We start from the raw sequence: 20,315 nt of genomic DNA on the forward strand, positions 1-20,315 counted from the left end.
GCTGCCCATTCATATAGTCCCACATAGTAAAGAATCTCATGTATATTTCCACATCCTCCCCCTCACCGAGAGTTGATCACCCTGGGTGAGCAACACCGCCACATCCCCCCCGCACCCTCATGAGATACGGGATCCATGGGCTACACTTCCAGGGCTGTTGGAATTCCAATGACAATAACATCATTCACCCAGTGCTTTAAAACTGCAACAACATATATTACTTCACCATTTCGTTAAACTTGCGTAATGTAGAAAAAAAGTACATGGAATGGCCAACGGTTCCAGCTGAGTTATTCATTCCACTAGCACCAATCATCTAAATACATTCCTGTAAAAGTCTAGAGAAACAAACTCCTTGAGTAGATGACCGCTGTTCAACATTCCAAAATACAAAAACATTGAGAGGTCAGCTCCTTTCCCCGGATTTTCCTGCCGCGTCCTTGCGGGAGATTCGGTGGCCCAGCCAAAACTCCATTGACATTCGATGAGACCGGATTATCCTGGCCGCAACTAGGCCAGAAAATACCACTCCTCTTCTTGAATAAGCAGTGTTGCAGGCTTGTTTGTTAAAGAGTGGGAATGCCTTGCTTTCAGTCGGCGTGAAGGGTAGTCAGCACTGTCCTCCTTGGTCCCCAGCAGCTGGTTGCCTGCTCCAGTTCCCCTTGTTGGTTTTCCAGGCACTGATAACCCTGGTGCTTCCTCTCCAGTTCCTGTTCCTTCTAACCAAGCTGCTAGCCTCGGGTTCCATGCCCACGAGCCCTTAAGGACAAAGCTTTCTCCCATTAAGAGAGCAGACTAGTTTCCCTACACGGGCGCTCTCTTGCTCCATCACCACCACCTGCAGGCATGAACAAGGCCGACAGCTGCGAGGTCCAGCATGAGTCGGGGAGACAGCATGACTTCAATCATGCTTACAATGATAGGCAAGCATTAATTCCATTTAATGTTTATCATTTTAGTGAAAATATATCCCGAATAAAATAACAAGAGAAGTACTTCATTTGCCTTGACGATTCTTTGTTAACCTAGCCTGTAGGCCATAGAGTTTAAATTTCCCTAATGTTTTATATTTATTCCAAACAAGGGACAATTTAGCACCTTTACCCTGTACATCTTTGGGTTGTGGGGGTGAGACCCTCCCAGACACGGGGAGAATGTGCAAACTCCAGTGATCCAGAGCCGGGATTGAACCGGGTTCCTTGTGCCACGAGGCAGCAGTGCTAACCGCTGCATCACCCTGCAGCCCCTAAATTTCCCTACTCTTTCTTCAGACCTCACCCATTTGCCCCATCCTGTTTTGAAGCCTAAAGTATACTGTTAAAAAAGTCACAGTTAGTCAGTAAGGGTTAATTCTTTGATCCCAAACATCCAGCTTGAAAACATTGAAAACTATGTTCCTGTCAGTCTAGTCTCCTGTTGCTTCTTGCCCGAGAAACGAGGCTGCACAGCACCCATTTTCCAGACAGGCTCCGAATAACTCAAAACAGCTGGCACACATCAGCTCACATTTTCAAACAGTGGTGTATGCCTACATATTAGTTAAAGACAAACAAGAGGCATTGTTCACTCAAAACCAGCCTCGGTTTCTGTCACTAATTTAACTGCAGAAGGATAGGTATTGGAGCTTTATCCATGTACTAGTCAACCCCCCCCCCCCCCCCAAACGCCTCAGCTGGACAACACATGAGGGATTCTTCTGGGTCTGGAAGCAGGTGCACCAGCCCACAGGTTGCAGGAAACATCAGAGGGACACTTCAGCCCCGTTAATGTCCTGATAGCTGCTGCACCCTGGAACTCCAGTGTTTCTGGGCACAAGCAGGAAAGGCTCCCTTTACATCTCTTGCAAGTAGGAATTGCTTCCTGTTTGTTTTGTTTCCTGTGACACTTTTAATTCCTCTCGGCCTTCAAAGAGACACCGTGAGATACCAGCTAGTAAATTCTGAATACATTAATCTCCTGCACCGCTTTACTCATTGAATGTTAACCTGTTTAAAATAAATAGATTAATGCCAATTCCAAACTAGCAATGCCAGACAACTGCCTTCATTGGCTGCAATTTCCCGGCCATTCCCGCCAGCGGGATCTTCCAGTCCCGCTGATGGTCAACCCCCGCTGTGGGCTTCCTGGCGACAGGGGGTCCATACAACGGGAAACCCCATTGACAATGGCGGGATCAGAGATTCCTGCTGCGAGCCAGCCATTGGTGGGTCGCCTCTGTCACCACGGAACCCGCTACTCCCAACATGTAAAATCCCACCCATTATTTCTAAAGTAGTAATTATAATTTCAGGAGCCTGGTTTTCAGTTTTTAAGCTCTATCCCATTGGGGCATAGCAATCTTAAAGAGAGGACTAACCAGTTATGTCATTTATCGCAAAATGTAAGTGTAAAGATAGCTTTCTAGCCAAATACAAGTCAGACTATTTAGGAAACAATACAATGAGTGTGCTGAAGAATATTCAACTGCTTTTATCCTTTTTCCCCAATTCAGGGTCCGAGAGGCTTGCCAGGGTCCTTAGGACACCCGGGTGTGAACGTGAGTAGCATTAACCCGTTAAACTATTCACTGTGGTGAACTATGATCAGGTTCTACCTCTGATTCCATCCTCCATTTTATTGCAGGGTATACCTGGGAACAATGGAACACCGGGCCCACCTGGCCCACCTGGAGAACCTGTAAGTATAGTTTTTTTATCACAGTTGCACAGCCAATGTCCAGCTTCAATCATTTAAAGTCAAAAGAACATTTTTCTCCCTCAGACTTTTCAGTGCTTAAAGCTTTTGCAACTCTCCTGTAGTTTTAAAGATTCTCTGACACACGGAGCAATTTTTCTTCACCTCACCCATCAGAGAGTCCCAAGGGATTGAGTGCAGGGCTGGATTTGCATCCTTTATCCTTTTGAGGTGAAGATGACCATGGTCATTATCTGGGGTGTTTGGTAGAGTTGTTGTGGGTAGGTAGGTAACTGCCAAGGCTTGGCATCCGGAAGGTTCTGCTGCAAATAGGACAAGATTCCATAGGCAATTCCGTTTTGGACGAATTGCTGACTCACAATTTACTTTCCTTGCATTTTCTCTCTGCCTCAAATATGTGTTTGTTAATGAACGAGGCCGCACCATTTTAAGTTAATTATTCCAGATGCAGCAATAATAATCGCTTATTGTCACAAGTAGTCTTCAATGAACTTACTGTGAAAAGCCCCTAGTCGTCACATTCCGGTGCCTGGTCGGGGAGGCTCATATGGGAATTGAACCCGCGCTGCTGGCCTTGTTCGGCATTACAAGCCAGCTGTTTAGCCGACTGTGCAAAACCAGCCCCAATTCAGGGCGAGCTTCCCCCAGGACTCAAACTTAATATCAAATCTCCTAAGTGGACCTTTGAGTGTCCTTGTAGCCCTTCCCTTGACCACTGTGAGAGCACCCCCAAGACTCAAACTCTCCATAGAAGATTCACTTTAGTATGTGAGTGTCAGGTATTCTGACTTCACGACCAGCCCAGATCAGTTGTGACTGTCTCAGTATGGTGTGGTTGCTTGGCATGCCAGCTCGGGTGAAACCTCACTGTTTGGCATTTTGTCTTGCTATCTGATCTCCAGAAGCTACTGCAGGCAGCTCAAGTGAGTGCTTGAGATTCTTAGCATGATGCTGGTACACAGTCCAAGCCTCGCATTCAGAGAGCAAATTGTGCAGGACTGTTGCTTTATAGACTGTCAGTTTGATGAGCAGAATTACACCCCCTCACTCACCCAGACTTATGTTAGAAGTCTGTCAAAGGCTACACTTGCTTTGACAGATCAGGATCATTTGTTTAATTCTTTTGTGGGTGTCGCTGCCTAGACTTGCATTTATTGTCCATCCCTAATTGTTCTTTGAGAGGGTGGTGGTGATAGACATCAATTCAGAAGAGACGCTGAGAAGCAGTGAACCGATGCTTTAATAAGCTAAATATGTGCCGACCTGTAGCTCCTCCCACACTGCAGGGCTGGCCCAGGTCAACAGGCTTTATACCTCCACAGCTGGGCGGAGCCACAGGCGGAGCCAACAGCAGCAACAATAATAACATTCCAACAGTACAACAGCAACAACCAATAACAGAACAGCAATAACAATAAGTATATACAACAGTGGAGGTAACAATACTAATAGAACAGTAGAACATATATACAACAGAATTACGTAGCCATACGTGGCTCACCACAGATGGTGAGCTGCCTTCTTGAACCACTGCAGCCCCTGCTATGTAGCACATACACTATGTTATTAGGAGTGAGTCCCCGGATTTTGACCCAGTGACAAGTGAAGGAATGGCAATATAGTTCGAAGTCCGAATGGTGCCTGGCGTGGAGTGGAACTTGCAGATAGTGGTGTTCCCTTGCATCGGCTGCTTTTGTCCTTCTAGGTGGTAGAGGTCGTAGGTGTGGAAGGTGCTGTTTAAGGAGCCACACTGAATTGCTGCAGTGAATATGTACACACAGCCATTGCTGTGCATTGGGCTGCTTTGCTCTGGATGGTGTCTAGCTTTGTTAAAAAATTTAGAGTACCCAATTATTTTTTTCTAATTTAGTGTGGCCAATCCAGCTAAACTGCACATCTTTTGGGTTGTGGGGGTGAAACACATGCAGACACAGGGAGAATGTGCAACCTCCACACGGACAGTGACCCGGGGCCAGGATCGAAACCGGGTCCTCAGCGCCGTAGGCAGCAGTGCGGTGTCGAGCTTCTTGAGTGTTGTTGGAGCTGCACTCATCCAAGCAAGTGGAGAGTATTGCATTACAATCCTGACTTGTGCCTTGTAGGTGCTGGACATGCTTTGGGGAGTCGGGAGGTGAGTTACTCACCACAGAATTTCCATCTTGGCTTGGTGGGGGCGGATGAGGTGTCATGGCTGAGGTTTGGGAAGTGTGTGGGGGATGAGGGAGTGTGAGGGCTGGAGGGCCTTTCTGTTTTTTTTTTAACTGGGGCAAAGTCCCACATTACAAAGTCGAGCCTCTCTAACAGCCCATCTCTGCACACAGCAGCCTCTTGAGGTTTTTCCGGGCTGTTTGGCCAAAAATGATGTCAAGTGCAGAACCGGCATAGATTAGACAACAAAGGGTCTTTGACTTGAAGATGTACAAGATGGACTTTCCAAACAATTTGCTAAGTTTCATGATCACCTTTTATAGAATCCCTACAGTGCAGAAGGAGGCCATTGGGCCCGTCGAGTCTGCACTGGTACTTGGGAAGCGCACCCTACTTAAGCCCACACCTCCACCCTATCCCCGTAAACCAGTAACCTGGCCTAACCTATTGGATACTAATTTAGCGTGGCAAATTCACCTAATCTGCATATCTTTAGACTGTGGGGGGAAACCAGAGCACCCGGAGGAAAACCACGCAGACACTGGGGGAAAGCGCAAATTCCACACAGACACACACAGACAGTCACCCAAGCCTGGAATTGAACCCGGGTCCCTGGAGCTGTGAGGCAGCAGTGCTAACTACTGTGCCACCCTAGTGGAACAGGAAGCATCTCCTATGTAAGGTTTTGATTTCACAACTATTGGACTGAATAGCGATTTATGTAGCAGTTTTCGTGACTTTTGGATATCCCAATGCATTTTAACAGGCCATGATGAGCCTTGGAAGTGTAGCCATTGCTGTAATGTAGATGAGCACAGTGAAGACATTACCGTTATCATGGTTGTCACAAAGGCTTTAATTAAACTGGATAATTTAATACTTGTCTGTAGAGAAGTGACAATATCGTCTAATGTAAGGTTTGCTTTGCTGTACAGACTTGGATATAATGTCTGCAAATTATGTCTTAATTAGGCTTTTATTAGAAACCGGCCGCCAACAAGGTAATATGTCGGACAGCCCCACGTTCAATGGATGACTGCTCAACAGCCTTTAATATAAACTGTTATCGAGCGGCCAGTGTTCTCAAAATGTGTTCCTGTTGTGCAGACTTTCACATGGGGAACATAGTATTGTATATTTCCTTCACTGTTGCCCAGAAATATAGCAGAGTTGTCCAAATGAATCATTCCATTCACAGTCCATGGTGAGATTTCCAACCAGTCCAATTATCCAAATTGTGGTGTTTGGACAATTGATATGTCCCTGGAGAATCCTTCCTTCTGATGGTTTTTCTCATCCATGTGTTTCTGCTTCGTTTCAGACTGCACTGCCTCTAATGGGAGACATCGGTGCCTTGTTAAAGGTAAGCGAGCAATACGGTTACTCTAACCTAAGTGGCTGAAGAACAGCACAGACTGAGGGAGGAATTCTTCAAATACCTGTTACTGAATAATGTAGTACACTTGGATTTCCAAAATGCATTCAATAAGGTCCCCACAAAAGGTTAACAGGCAAGAAAAGAGCTCATGGAGCTGAGGGTAATATTTTAGCATGGGTAGAGGGAACATGGTTAATGAAAGCAAAGAGTTGTTGTCGAGATGGAACTTTATTGACAGGCAGTGAATCGTGGCGTGTTGCATGGACCAGTGCTGGAACTTCAGCTATTTACAATCTGTTAATGTCCCGGGTCCATTTATTCGGATACCGGACAAGAGCCCAAAATAATTTTCTTTCATTTGTAAAACTGTGAGGAAAGGATACTTCACTGCAGGAGTGATGACTCTGACCAATAGTTATCTTTTATGTCAAAACAAACTTTAATTTAAGCACAGAATGAACCACTTTAGCATTAAAGAAAATAGCTTTACAATTGTCAGTTAAGTAGTTATTAAACACAAGGAAAAACTTAAACTTAATATCTATACCTGCTACTAGCTACAATTATGCAACCCAGTACAATTCAAATGCCACATATAAAAACGTTAACATACAGATTACTTGTTTAACCAAAAGAGAAAATGCTGGAAAATCTCAGCAGGTCTGGCAGCATCTGTAGGGAGAGAAAAGTGCGAACGTTTCGAGTCCAGATGACCCTTTGTCAAAGCGAAAGGCAGAGAAAGTGGGAAATATTTATACTGTGCAGTGATAATGAAAGATGAGACATGTCACAGAAACCCAGGGAAACCAGGTGCTAATGGCCACAGAAACCAAGGGGAAAGAGTGCTAATGGCAGTCCCCAGAGAGAACAAAAGGTGAGAAATGCCAAACTGCAGAGAAACTAACATCAGAAGGTAAACTGTGACAGATGTAGATGTGGGGGAAGGGAGAAGCAAAGGAGAGAAAGGGTAACAAAAGGTGGATAAGATGGGGGGGGGGGGGGGGGCGGGGGTGAATATATATAAAGAAAGACAAGAGAGAAAGAAATGGTAAAAAAAAACCAGTTAAAATGAAAATGGGATGAAAACAGATGGGTCAAGGTGGAGTAGAGCTAATCATCTGAAGTTGTTGAATTCGATGTTGAGACCGGAAGGCCGCAGTGTGCCTAACCGGAAGATGAGATGTTGTTCCTCCAGTTTGCGTTGAGCTTCACTGGGACATTGTAGCAGGCCAAGGACAGACATGTGGGCATGTTTATCTCCTCACATTAATTACATCATTTGTGTCCCACTAAGATGTCACAAGATGTGCTTAGCTAGGGCTAAATACACCCCGTCATAAATTATCTATTCTCCAGGGAATCTCGATCAATCATAAATATATTAAATTAGCCCTCTATATGTAAACATGTAAATGGTTAGAAACCATGGGTCCCTCACTTTTCACGACTTCTTAATTACAGCTTTAACAGACACACAGTCTGGATACATTAACCTAGGTTCTTTAATAATATTACTGCAACAAATACATCCATTGTAATAGGGAGAGCCCCAAAGGGACTCCTGTGATAGGGAGACCCCCCCACAGGGACTCGTGTAATTGCTGAGACCACATCTGGAATAGTGTGTGCAGTTCTGGTCTCCATATTTAAGGAATTAAATTGCATTTAATTGCATTGCAGACAGCACAGTGACGGTTCCCTAAATATTTGTGAGCCATGATTTTTACAACTGCCCCTAGCATTTCATGGTAATTTTCCTGATATCAATCCAGTATTTGGCAGGTCTTTCTGTCTCGGTTCATGGTTCTGTTTGTTTGCAATATTGCGTGCCACACAACCACCACAGGAATCATCACGGGGGTGGGGGGTGGGGGGGGGAGGCAATGGGACATTGGACGTCCAAGCAAAAGGTCCGTTGACTTTGGGCAGGACTTTCCTGTCCCACAGCGGGTGGGACCAGAACACCCGCCCCATTGACACAAAACTGGACTGTACGAAATCATTTTTTTGACAATAATAATAATTATAATAATAATTGCTTATTGTCACAAGTAGGCTTCAATTAAGTTACTGTGAAAAGCCCCTAGTCGCCACATTCCGGCACCTGTTCGGGGAGGCCGGTACGGAATTGAACCCGCGCTGCTGGCATTGTTCTGTATTACAAGCCAGCTGTTTAGCCCACTGTGCTCAACCAGCCCCTAGGTATAGCACAGTAAATTGAAATGGTGTCAAAGTTTTATGAATATTTGAAGCTTTGATAACCTCTGCATTGACAAAGTGATCTTTTGAGTTCCTGATTTCAATCACCTCACCGAGGAGGTGCAGAATGGAGGATCCAGGTCATTACTGGACGGAAAAGTATATAGTAATATCTGAAGTGAGAGTCCGGACATCAATATTGCAGTAGCCAAATGTGGAGAGTATCAACAGTTGCTATCTGTTCACGTGGCATACTTTCACAAGACAGTGAGAAAAGAGAGGGCAAAATGAGCAGGAAAAGAAATGCAATACTCTCGGTGAAACCAGAAAGGGGTTGGAATTGTGAGATTCCATTCCTGGTACGGATCTTGAAAGAGCTGAAGATAGGTTACAGATGGGACTACATTACCTGAACCCTGACGCCCTGAGCTCTACTTGCTACTGACATTGCTTCACGTTGGCACAAGAACCCTAACATCCAATGCTAAAATGTTAGATGCAGAAATCGCCAACTTCCAAGTTAATTCAGCCGTCAATAAGATCCCTATTAAACACGAAAACACATTTATACAGAACTCGCATCACAACAAACCAATGTGGTGTAAAGAAATTCAGTGAATCACAAGTAATGAATTACTAAAAAAACAAACTGAATTGCACATGTCACCCAGTCTAGTGCTTTATAAGGTTTTCTCCCTCTTGCCATGGTTACTCCCGATTTAATTCATGTGCATATTGTTACTAAAGAAACTTTACCTTACGTCATTATGGCTTTTTAATGAGCTTGTTCCATCTGCAGAATGCATGCAGTAACTGCCTGACTGGCAATCACGGAAGCTTCTCAGGGTTACCTGGAGTGAAAGGAGATCGAGGTGTGCCCGGGATACCTGGCACTGATGGACGTGATGGCAGGCAGGTAAAGAGATCAGCTGACCAATGTGTGGTCCATTGTTGTCGGTGCAAGTGGTGTCTGAACAACACGAGTCTTGACGTACTGTAAGTAAGAAGAAGTTGGATTAGTTGCCCATTTTTGCAAATCAGCCAAACCTTTTTCTAAGGATTTGGAATGAATTGTCTACAACCATAAGAGTTGAGCAAGGCTGTCTAGGCTTCTCCAGGGCTCCACAGCTCTGAAAATGGGTCCATATTATGGTAATTTTCACTTGAGTTTTGGCCAATAGTCGTTGGGAATTCCATGAAATTCAGGCAGTACGGAGTGCAATGTTTCACCTGAGGAATCATAGAATGATACAGCACAGGAGTCCATTTGTTCCATCATAGCGGTGCCAGCTTTTTGAAAGCTATCCAACTCGTCCTTCACCCCTGATCATTCCCCATAATCTGTGTTTTTCCTGTTCAATGTTTGTCCAATTCCCTTTTGAAAATTATTATTGAATTTACCTCCACTTTCAGGCATTCCATTCAACTGTTGCATTCCAGATTGCAACAACTCATTGTGTTCAAATAAAACTGTGTCCTCATCTTCAGTCTTGTTCTTTTACCTTAAATCTTTGTCTTCTGGCTATTGACCTTCCTACCATTGGAAACAAATACTTGGAATTCAGTTGTTTATGGATGAGAGGAAGGAGGGGTCCAAGGATAGATCCTTGGGGGGCACCTGAGGTAACAGTATGCGAGCAGGAAGAGAAGCCACCGCACTGGCTAAGATTATATAGAAAAGACTGGAACCAGGTGAGAGCAGTCCCACCCACTTTGACAACAGTGAAGAGATGTTGGAGGAGGATGGTGTGGTCAGCCCGTGTCAAAGGTTGAAGACAGTTCTGGAAGGATAGGGAGGGAACATTGACCTTTGTCACGGTCACACAGGATGTGATTTGTAAGTTTGATCCGAGCTCTTTCGGTACTGTGACAGGGATGAAAATCGGATTGGATTGGACGGATTCAAACCTGGGGTTCTGAGAAGGATTGGAATGAATTTGGGAAGCAACAACACATTCAAGGAATTTGTAATGGAGAAAGCGATTGGAAATGGGATGGTAGTTTGCAAAGATGACGGGGGCCAAGGGTGAGTTATTTTTGAGGAGAGGTGCTGTGACGACAGCAGAAAAGAAGGAGAGAGGGACAACACCTAAGAAGTAGGAATTATTAACATCAGCTAACCAGGAGGAGAAGTTAGGTTGATGGGAGTAAGTTCGAGAGAGCAGGAGGTGGGTCTCATGGACAAGGTGAGCTTGGCGAGGGCTTGAGAGGAGATAGGAGAGGGACTAGAGAAAGATATGAGTTCAGGGCTTGGGCAGAGGGAGGTCTTCGGGGGGTGTTTGGCCCGGTGGATTAGCTGAAGGGAGAGGTAGCTGATCTGATTTTAGTAGCAAAGGAATCCATGTGCTCCTCGCAATTATTGCTAGACCTGAGTGTGGAGAGGACAAGAGAGAGAGGTTAAGAAGATGCCATGTGACTCCAGACCCACAGCAATGTGATTGAATCTTAAATGGCCTCTGAAGTGGCCTAGCAAGCCGCTCATCCGCTACAAAGAAAACACAAAGGAATGAAACCGGACGGGCCACCAGAAACAACAATGGAAAGCCCAGCCCTGTCCACCCTGCAAACTCCTTCTTACCAACATTTGGAGGTTCATTCCAAAATTGGGAGAGCTGTCTCACAAACTAGTCAAGGAGCAGCCTTACAGACAATGTCCCAGACATTGCATCACCATGCCTGGCTATGTTCTGTCTCACTGGCATTGTGTTTTGTGGCACTACCACCATGGTGGCACAGTGGTATACGGAAGGTTGCCCTGGGAACCCTCAACATCGACTCTGGACCCCATGAAGTCTCATGGCTTCAGGTCAAACATGGGCAAGGAAACCTCCTGCTGATTACCATGTAAAGTCCACCCTCAGCTGATGAATCAGTGCTCATCCATGTTGAACACCACTTGGAAGAAGCACTGAGGGTGACAAGGGTGCCAATCGCTCCCTCCCAAATGGAAATATGGGTCAGTGAGAGGTCTATTGCTGCAAATTCTCAATGCTCATGAATTAAAACAATAAAACTCAACACCATTTTCTCATTTATGGAAACTTTCAAATTGTCTTCTCACAGGGTGACCCAGGACCAAGGGGGCCGCCTGGAATACCTGGGTTAGATGGGCTGAAGGTGGGTATGATATTCTCCTCTTAATGTGATGTTCCACGTCTTTCTTACAGAAAAAGAGACAAAACAGACAATGCAGAAAATAAAGTAATGGACTGATAAAACAGTTTTACAGTCATTTACATTTTCACAGTGTCTTTAACCCAGAAAAACTTCCCAGTGCTCCTCAAAGCAGAGTTATGAAACAAAATGTGACACCAAACCACATAAGGAGATATTGGAACAGATGATCAAGAGCTCGATAAAAAGGGCTGGGGTTTAAACAGGTCAACAGATGAGAGAGTCTGAGAGGTTTAAGAAGGGGCAAACTCACTGTGGGTTCCCTGAATCTCAAATGGAGAATCTGGGCCCTGACACAACTTTAAGTGAGGCTAGAAGCCACCCCCAGTGGTAAACCCCTGAGTGAACCGACATTGTATTAGTTTCACAAACTGACTGGCATGGCCAGAAACTGCATTTACGGAACCTGCCTGCTTGAGGTCCATGAGGATCTGTGTGCTATTTTGAACAGTACCATTCCAAACCCGTCCTAAGCTTGAAGTGTATTTCTTTCAGGGGTTGAATCCCGAGTTAATGCCTTCTTCCTGAGTACACATAAATATATTAATGTAAAATTAACACCAAGTCGAAGACAAGAGGGGCCTTATCTAGCTCACAGGATCTATCAGCCAGATCATCCTGGAATATTTCCAAGGAACAGAGCAAGGAGGAGGCTGTACCTCACTAAGAAGGCTGGTGTGCGGCTCAGCACTGTATTACAGCAGGATTTGCTGGACCATTGATCAGTTCATGTCATTGGTCATCAAAGTCACTGATATACCTTCAATTCACCAAGAGGCCGAGAGAGCAAGTGAACATAAGGCTTTATTAGTCGTGAACTTGCCTAGCCAGAGTCGGCTGTGCAGATGAGCGCCACCTGCAGGTGGCCAGGTTATATATGGCGCCGGTGAGGGCGGAGCCCACTGGGGTTACAGTACAGTACTTGGAAGCAGCTCGTATCACCACTTCCAGGTCAAAGGTTACATTCGGTGGATACAATGATGACAGTGTCATGCATTATGGTGAATACATTCATCACATTTACCCCCTGTTAAAAAATCAAGTTCAGTGAGGGTGACGTGGGGTCATTACATATTCAGTCTCTCTGGAGGCTGGATCGTTCTCTTCGACCTCCTCAGCTCTGGTGGTGCAGCGGGCACGGTTGTTGCAGGTGGTGACTCCAGGGGCGTTGTGTCTGGAGCTGGAGCCTCAGTCCGGCGAGTCGGAGACGGTTGGGGTGTGGGGGTAGGCAGGGGGTGGTGGGTGGCGGCAGTGTCAGCGCAGGACAGTACAGGAGACCCAGGGGAGCGTACGGGGCGCTGGGGATGGGGGCGCATAGCGGGGGGGGGTGCGTTGGCAGGGGTGCCAGGTCTCGTATCTTGCCGTCAGTCCTCTGGTGTGTGATGTACGCGTACTGGGGGTTGGCATGGAGCAGCTGGACCCTCTCGACCAGCGGGTCAGTCCTATGGCTCCCCATGTGCCTCCAGAGAAGGACAGGTCCCGGAGTTGACAGCCAAGGTGGAAGCGCGACCCCAGAGGTGGACTTCCTGGGGAAGATAGTCAAACGATTGTGAGGGGTCTCGTTCGTGGCTGTGCAGAGGAGTGATCTGATGGAGTGGAGGGTGTCGGGGAGGACCTCCTGCCAGCGGGGGATTGGGAGACTTCTGGACCTGAGGGTCAGAAGGATGGCCTTCCATACCATCACATTCTCCCTCTCCACCTGCCCGTTTCCCTGAGAAAATATATATTACGGTTGGTGGAGGGGAGGGGCTCTTTGAAATCGATACTTAGGCGTTCAAATAGCTGGGAGGCCTTTACCAGGTGGGCCTTGTCTGGCCGGTCATCTGGCAGACCCTGGTCATTGCCTTGACCTCCTCGGTGGAAAAGGGCAGATTGCGGGCCTTAATGACGTGGGTAAGCTGGGTGACCCCTGGATGACAGAGGTCATTGTGGATAGCCTAAAGTCGGTCATCTTGCGCGCTGGCGCATATGCCGCGGGACAGGGCATTTTGGGGCTCGTTGAGCTTCCCAGGAAGATTCTTGATAGTTCGATCCTCCACCTCAGGATTTTGTCATTTTTTATTTTGCGCCGTTGTGCGTTGTCGAACATGAAGCCGCTGGTCGGTGACTAGGGTGAGCCTCCTACCGGCTAGGTAGTGCCTCCAGTGCCACACAGCTTCCACTATGGCTGGTGCTTCCTTCTCAACCGATGAGTGTCGGATTTCAGAAGCGTGGAGGGTCCTAGAGAAGAATGCTACGGTTGAGGGTGGCGGTCAGTGCGACATCTGACGCACCGCTCTCTACCTGGAAGGGGACGTACTCGTCCACCGCGTTCATTGCGGCCCTGGTGATGTCGGCTTTGATGCGGCTGAAGGCCGAGCGGGCTTCGTCCGTCAGGGGGAAACTGGTGGTTTGAATAAGTGGGCGGGCTTTGTCCGTGTAGTTGGGGATCCACTGGGCGTAGTAGGAGAACAGCCCCAGGCATCGTTTGAGGGACTTAAAGGGGGGAGATCTGTGAGGGGGCGCATACGGTCGGGGTCGGGCCCTAGGACTCCGTTCTCCACGATGTAGCCGAGGATTTCATTTCATTTTTTTTTTCAGGATGACCAATCGGGTTGTACGGAAGACACACTTTTCTTTGTTGTATGTAAGATTGAGGGATTGGGAAACCTCTGAAGGTTGACGTCATGGTCCTGCTGATCATGGCCGCAGATGATCATGTTGTCCAGGTATGGGTATGTCGCTCGCAAACCGTACTGGTCAACCATTCGGTCCATCATTCTCTGAAAGACCGAGACCCCATTAGTGACGCCGAAGGGAACTCTGAGGAAGTGGAAGAGTCGGCCGGCTGCTTGGGAGCTGGTGGTAGGCCGACTTCAGATTGACCGTGGAGAACACATGGTACTGCGCGATCTGGTTGACCATCTTCGCTATGCGGGGGAGGGGGGTACGCATCCAGTTGCCTGAACCGGCTAATTGTCTGGCTGTAGTTCACAACCATCCGGTTCTTTTCCCCGGTCCGGACGACCACCACTTGCGCTCTCCAGGGGCTGTTGCTGGCCTCTATGATCCCTTCACTCAACAGTCGTTGGACCTCCGACTTGATGAATACCATGTCTAGCGAGCTGTACCGCCTGATCCTGGGCCAATGGGCTTACAGTCAGGAGTGAGATTCGCAAAGAGTGATGGGGGGGAGACCTTGAGGGTCGCAAGGCTGCCTACTGTGAGGTGGGGCAAGGGTCCGCCGAACTGTAGGGTCAGGCTTCGGTGATTACACTGAAAATCCAGTCCGAGCAGTAGGGGAGCGCAGAGGTGGGGGAGGATGTAGAGCTTAAAGCGGGTATACTCCGCGCCATGCATCGCGAGATTGGCGATACAGTACCCCCGGATCTGGACCGAATGGGACCCGGAAGCAAGGGAGATTGTTTGTGAGGCGGGGTAGGTGTGGAGGGAGCAACGCCTTACTGTGTCGGGGTGGACAAAGCTCTCCGTGCTCCCGGAGTCGAAGAGGCAGGGGGCCTCGTGCCCGTTGACCCGGATGACCATCATGGAGTTCTTTAGCGGTTTTGGCTGCAACTGGTCGAGGGCCACCGTGCCCAGCTGCGGGTAGCCTGCGTGGTCAGTGGGGTCACAAGATGGCGGCCCCCATGTGTCGCACATGTCGGTCGGTGCCGGGGCCGGCGGCCAAGATGGCGGCCCCTGAGTCGCACGTGTCGGTCAGTGTTGGGGCCGCCGGCCAAGATGGCAACCCCCACGATTCGCACAATGCCAATGACGCATCTGGAATAGACGTTCCAGGCAGGCACACAGCCACATTGTGGGGTCTGTGGGGCTACGGGTCCATAGGTCGGGCCTGGTGCGTTTTCGATTTCTGGGCCTTAGGTCGACCCAGACAGACTCTCACATAGTGTCCCTTTTTCCCGCAGTCTCTGCCGTCGCTGAGCAGGCTGGGCAACGCTGCCGGGGGTGTTGGCCCTGGCCGCAGAAGTAGCATTGCGGTTCTCTGGGCTGGGCTGGCAGACGCACGGCGCAGGCCTGCGACATAGTCGGGTCCAACGGGGGCCGCGACGATAGTGTCCACGAGGAGTTCATCGGGCCCGAGGGGAACAAGGTTCTGGTAGGCCACCTCTAGCGAGGTAGCTAGCTTTACCGTGTCCCGCAGGTCGGAGGTCCCGTTTTCCAGCAGACGCTGCCTGATATAGTTCGAGCGGACCCCCGCCACATAGGTGTCCCGGATCTGTGAGTTCATATGCTCCTCCGCCGTCACATCTCGGTAGCTGCAATTCCTCACAAGTAGAGTCAGGGTTTCCAGATACTCGTCCAGCGATTCTCCGGCAAGTAGCGAGGAGGTGTCTAGTGAACACCTCGTTTACGGGATTCACGAAGTGCGCCTTGAGGGTTGCGATCGCCTCCTCGTACGTGATCGCTTTCTCAATCATTACCGAGATGCGATGGCTCACCCGAGCGTGGAGGAGTCGCAGTTTGAGGGTCTCCGAGGGAGCTGTTGTGGAGGAATCCATGTAGGCCTCGAAGCATCGAAGTCAATGTTCAAATATTTCCTTGGCTTTGGACGCGCGGGCGCGAGTTCGAGCCTGTCTGGCTTTAGAGCGGCTTCCATGGTGCTGTCGACGACTAATAAATTGATATACCTTCAATTCACCAAGAGGCCGAGAGAGCAAGTGAACATAAGGCTTTATTAGTCGTGAACTTGCCTAGCCAGAGTCGTTTGTGCAGATGAGCGCCACCCACAGGTGGCCAGGTTATATATGGCCCCTGTGAGGGCGGAGCCAGAGGCGGAGCCCACCGGGGTTACAGTACAGTACCTGGAAGCAGCTCGTATCACCACTTCCAGGTAAAAGGTTACATTAGGTGGATACAATGGTTACAGTGTCATGCATTATGGTGAATACATTCACCACAGTCACCACTGCTCTTAAGCCTTTTTCTCACAGGTTTCTTGCATGCTGGTATTGGGGACTATTTCCCCCATTTCCCTGTCTGCTTTGCGCAGCTGTATAAAGCAAGTCAAAAATGCACTCTTTTCCAGTGCAAACCAACACACTCTCATCATTATGGCTATTCGTGATCAGATTAAGGGAACTATGAGATTAGCTGCAGTGTCCAGTTTCCCTAATGTCAAAGGCGTAATCGATCACACTCCTGTAGTGATTATGACACAATGAAATTACCCAAATTCTGTGGCCCGGAAGTGCTTCCATTCCATCAAAGTTCAGCTGGACATGATCACATCCGTAGGAGAATACAGGATCACTTTTGGCTTCCTTGACACTTCCATTCTGCAACAATCCCTCACTTCCCCATCTATCACGGAATATCAGAGGATGTCTGTTAGGGGACAGCTGTCTGATGACACCAATCGACAATCCCACCATCCACAAGCAACCCAGATACAGTGAGGACCATCAGCAACATCATAGAGCTATCAAGGACAATATTCAGGTGCCTTTATCACCCTGAGGGTTCCATTAAATATGAACTATACTAAGTGTCCACGTCATTATCGTCTACTGCATTCTGCCAATGTAGAACTGGTTAGTGTTGGAGGAGGAATAACCTAAGAAGAGGTATCGTCTGATGAAAAAGGCGTGGGGTCACAAAGAGATGGGTCAAAGCTAGACAGGTCAGTTAGCAGATGATAGAACACCGTGTCCAGTGATCTCCTCAAAGCCCTTGGCAAGTCAGAATAGGTCCTTCAACATTCACAGTCCACACCATTCCCTCGACACAGAACTGAGAAATATTGACATATTCTGCAACCTCTATCTTAACGGTTTCCTGACAATGTAAACTCAAAAGCTGGATTGAGAAGTATCAAGAGACCAGAGTTCCAACTGTAATGAAGGTGTTGAATTTAATTCCGAACACAACATCAAAGCAAATTGTTTTGCCACAAAGGTGATCCAACAGTGAGCTTGTTAAAATGTTTATTGACACCATCTATCTTACGGGGTATTGCCCCCATGGCAGTAGCAGAGCTCTTGTTGCTCACGTGGGAATCCTTGAGGTGCTCATAGTTAGAGACCTCAGAAGCTCGAGGCTCTGAAGGACCGACCACAAACTGCAGCAGTTCAGCGGCATAGTGGCACAGTGGTGAGCACTGTTGCCTCAAAGCTCCAGGGATCCAGTTCAATTCCGGCCTCGGGTGACCGTCTGTGTGGAGTTTGCACATTCTCCCCGTGTCTGCGTGGGTGGTCCGGTTTCCTCCCAAAGTCCAAAGATGTGCAGGTTAGGTGGATTGGCCATGATCAGTGTGCAGAGCTATGGGAATAGGGCGGGGTTGGGTGCAGGTAGAGTACTCTTTCAGAGGATCGGTGCAGATGCGATGGGCCAAATGGCCTCCTTCTGCACTGTAGGGATTCCATGATTAAAGCATCTATGAATACAATGCTGCCCTTTTGGTTATCTGGCATTTTATTTGGTTTTGTTTGGGAATGATGAATTGGGTGGGGGATGAGGGGGTGGGGGAAGAGATAGGGAGAAGGCAAAGGAGGGAGAAAAGTAGACTGTGTTCTATAAAACATGGAATGGAGTGATGGGAATTGACGTAAACCAGAAACCTCGTGCCCTGCCAATGACAAAATACAAGGTAACCATCCACACAAACTACAAAAGTCATTTGTTTCCAAGGACAATCCCACAATGGAACTGATGTGTTGGGTGTTCTGGATCACAAACAGGTCACCAACACTGGAAGTGGTGCAACTCTATTTTATTATAAGGTTAACTATATTAACATACTTGAACTGTGGGTAAATGCAATACCAGCTTTAACTGTTGCCCCTTGCCTAGTCCTAACCAGGTGATGCACTCAGCACATGGTGACTGTCTGTGTTGCAGGCTGTGAGCTCTGTGCTCCGAGCTGGCTGCTTCCCGTACCAGCCTCCCTGAACAGGCGCCGGAATGTGGCGACTAGGGGCTTTTCACAGTAACTTCATTTTTTTTTAAGCCTACTTGTGGCAATAAGCGATTTTCATTTCATTTTCATTTTCATTTAATTTCACTAGAATGAGCGGGTATTGTTGGAGCTGCACTTATCCAGACAAGTGGGTAATCTGGTATTCCATCACACTCCTAACTTATGCCTTGTAAATGGTGGGCAGACATTGTGGAGTCAGGAAGTGAGTTAACCCCTGCAGAATTCCTGACATCTGACCTTCTCTTATTGTTGCAATATTTATATGGGATAGTCCAGTTCAGTTCCTGGTCAATGGTAACGGCCATGATGTTCATGGTGGGGGATTCAGCCAGGATAATACTATTGAATGTCAAGTAACAATCTCTCTTGCCTTAATGCATTAAAACATCCCAAGATGTTTCAGAGGAGCATACTGAGAAACATTTAGATGACAGAAAGTAAAGTTAGCTTTGACTTTTGACCAGCTCTGACGAAGAGTTATTCAGACTCGAAATGTTAGCTCCTGTCTCTCTTCACAGATGCTGTCAGACCTGCTGAGATTTCCCAGCATTTCTGTTTTTGTTTCAGAATCCAGCATCCACAGTAATTTGTTTTCATTTCAGAAAGCAAAATTAATTTGGTTAAAGATGAGTGTTGTGACATTATACAAGCCTGTGGCTCAACTGCTAGAGATTGTGTTCCAGAAATGGGAGGTTTCCTCCGCAGCTCTGAGAATCAAGTGAGGAATCCACTTGTGACAGTCCAATAAATCCCGGGTGTTCTGTACTCCTGGCCTGTTATTTGGCTGCAGACGGTGTGCTTTTAAATCAGCACCAAAACTCACACTTTGAAAATTGACCCAGCTTTAAAATTAGTGCAGGGGTTTCAGAACCCAGTCGCACCCACAGGAGGGACTCAATATATCAAAGAACAAAGAACAGTACAGCACAGGAACAGGCCCTTTGTCCCTCCAAGCCTGGACTGATCATGATGCCTGTCTAACCTAAAACCTTCTGCATTTCCGGGGTCCGTATCCCTCTATTCCCATCCTATTCATATGTTCGTCAAGATGCCCCTTAAACGTCGCTATCGTATCTGCTTCCACCACCTCCCCCGTCAATGAGTTCTAGTCACTCACCACTAAAACACTTGCCTCACACCTCTCTAAACTTTCCCCCTCACACCTTAAACTTATGTCCCCGAGTAAATTGACTTTTCCATTTTAGTAAACGACTAAATCTGACTGACATACCATTTGACAATTCACAATACGCGTTTCATTCGCAGGACAGTTGTTGGCACAGATCTGTTTTTGAAACCAACATGTCACTGAGTTGACAATTTATGTTTTCAAAGGGAAACAAAGGTGAACGTGGATTCCCTGGGCTTGGTGGAGAGAAAGGAGACAAGGTGAGTGTGTATAGTAACCGTAAGATTGCGCAAATGTTGCACGTGATGTATTGGCAGTTGCTACACCCAGATCCTTGGTGTGAATCGAATTATATCATTTGGCTGGCACACTTCAGTGCTTAAATAAACTGCAAAAACTAAGAACGAACCCTCCACCTATTTATAATGAGTAGTGTTGAAAGGAGCTGCTACAGGGTAATGAGAAATAACAGCATGTCTAGCATTACAGAAACGCACTGGAGGTACTTTCTCATTCTTGCAAGGTAGAGCTTTCTTTGTACACCTTGTAACAAAATTACGATGAGGATCTTTCTTTAATTATGTTTCTTTGAGAGATTGTTTATTGCCAGCCATCAATTTGGGCTTCACACTTAAAAAGAGGAAGAAAGAACATGACATGGGTAATATTTTTGTTCA

The 20,315-nt window shown here is 47.3% G+C and overlaps 2 protein-coding genes across 2 annotated transcripts in view; both read left to right on the forward strand.

Annotated features, from left to right (window-relative positions):
- Window positions 1-2,804, forward strand: part of LOC140411419 (uncharacterized) — a 373,458-nt gene extending 370,654 nt beyond the window's left edge. The window contains exons 33-35 of the mRNA XM_072500526.1: window positions 2,492-2,536; window positions 2,623-2,676; window positions 2,799-2,804. Of these exons, the coding sequence (XP_072356627.1) occupies window positions 2,492-2,536; window positions 2,623-2,676; window positions 2,799-2,804 (105 nt within the window). The remainder of the gene's footprint in view (window positions 1-2,491; window positions 2,537-2,622; window positions 2,677-2,798) is intronic.
- Window positions 2,805-5,679: 2,875 nt separating this feature from the next.
- The window catches only part of LOC140411420 (uncharacterized), a 104,532-nt gene continuing 89,896 nt past the window's right edge, over window positions 5,680-20,315 (forward strand). The window contains exons 1-5 of the mRNA XM_072500527.1: window positions 5,680-5,754; window positions 6,164-6,205; window positions 9,219-9,335; window positions 11,483-11,536; window positions 19,845-19,898. Coding sequence (XP_072356628.1) covers window positions 5,680-5,754; window positions 6,164-6,205; window positions 9,219-9,335; window positions 11,483-11,536; window positions 19,845-19,898 — 342 coding nt within the window. The remainder of the gene's footprint in view (window positions 5,755-6,163; window positions 6,206-9,218; window positions 9,336-11,482; window positions 11,537-19,844; window positions 19,899-20,315) is intronic.

Source organism: Scyliorhinus torazame, chromosome 4 (assembly GCF_047496885.1).
Source record: "Scyliorhinus torazame isolate Kashiwa2021f chromosome 4, sScyTor2.1, whole genome shotgun sequence".
NCBI classification, from domain to species: Eukaryota; Metazoa; Chordata; class Chondrichthyes; order Carcharhiniformes; family Scyliorhinidae; genus Scyliorhinus; species Scyliorhinus torazame.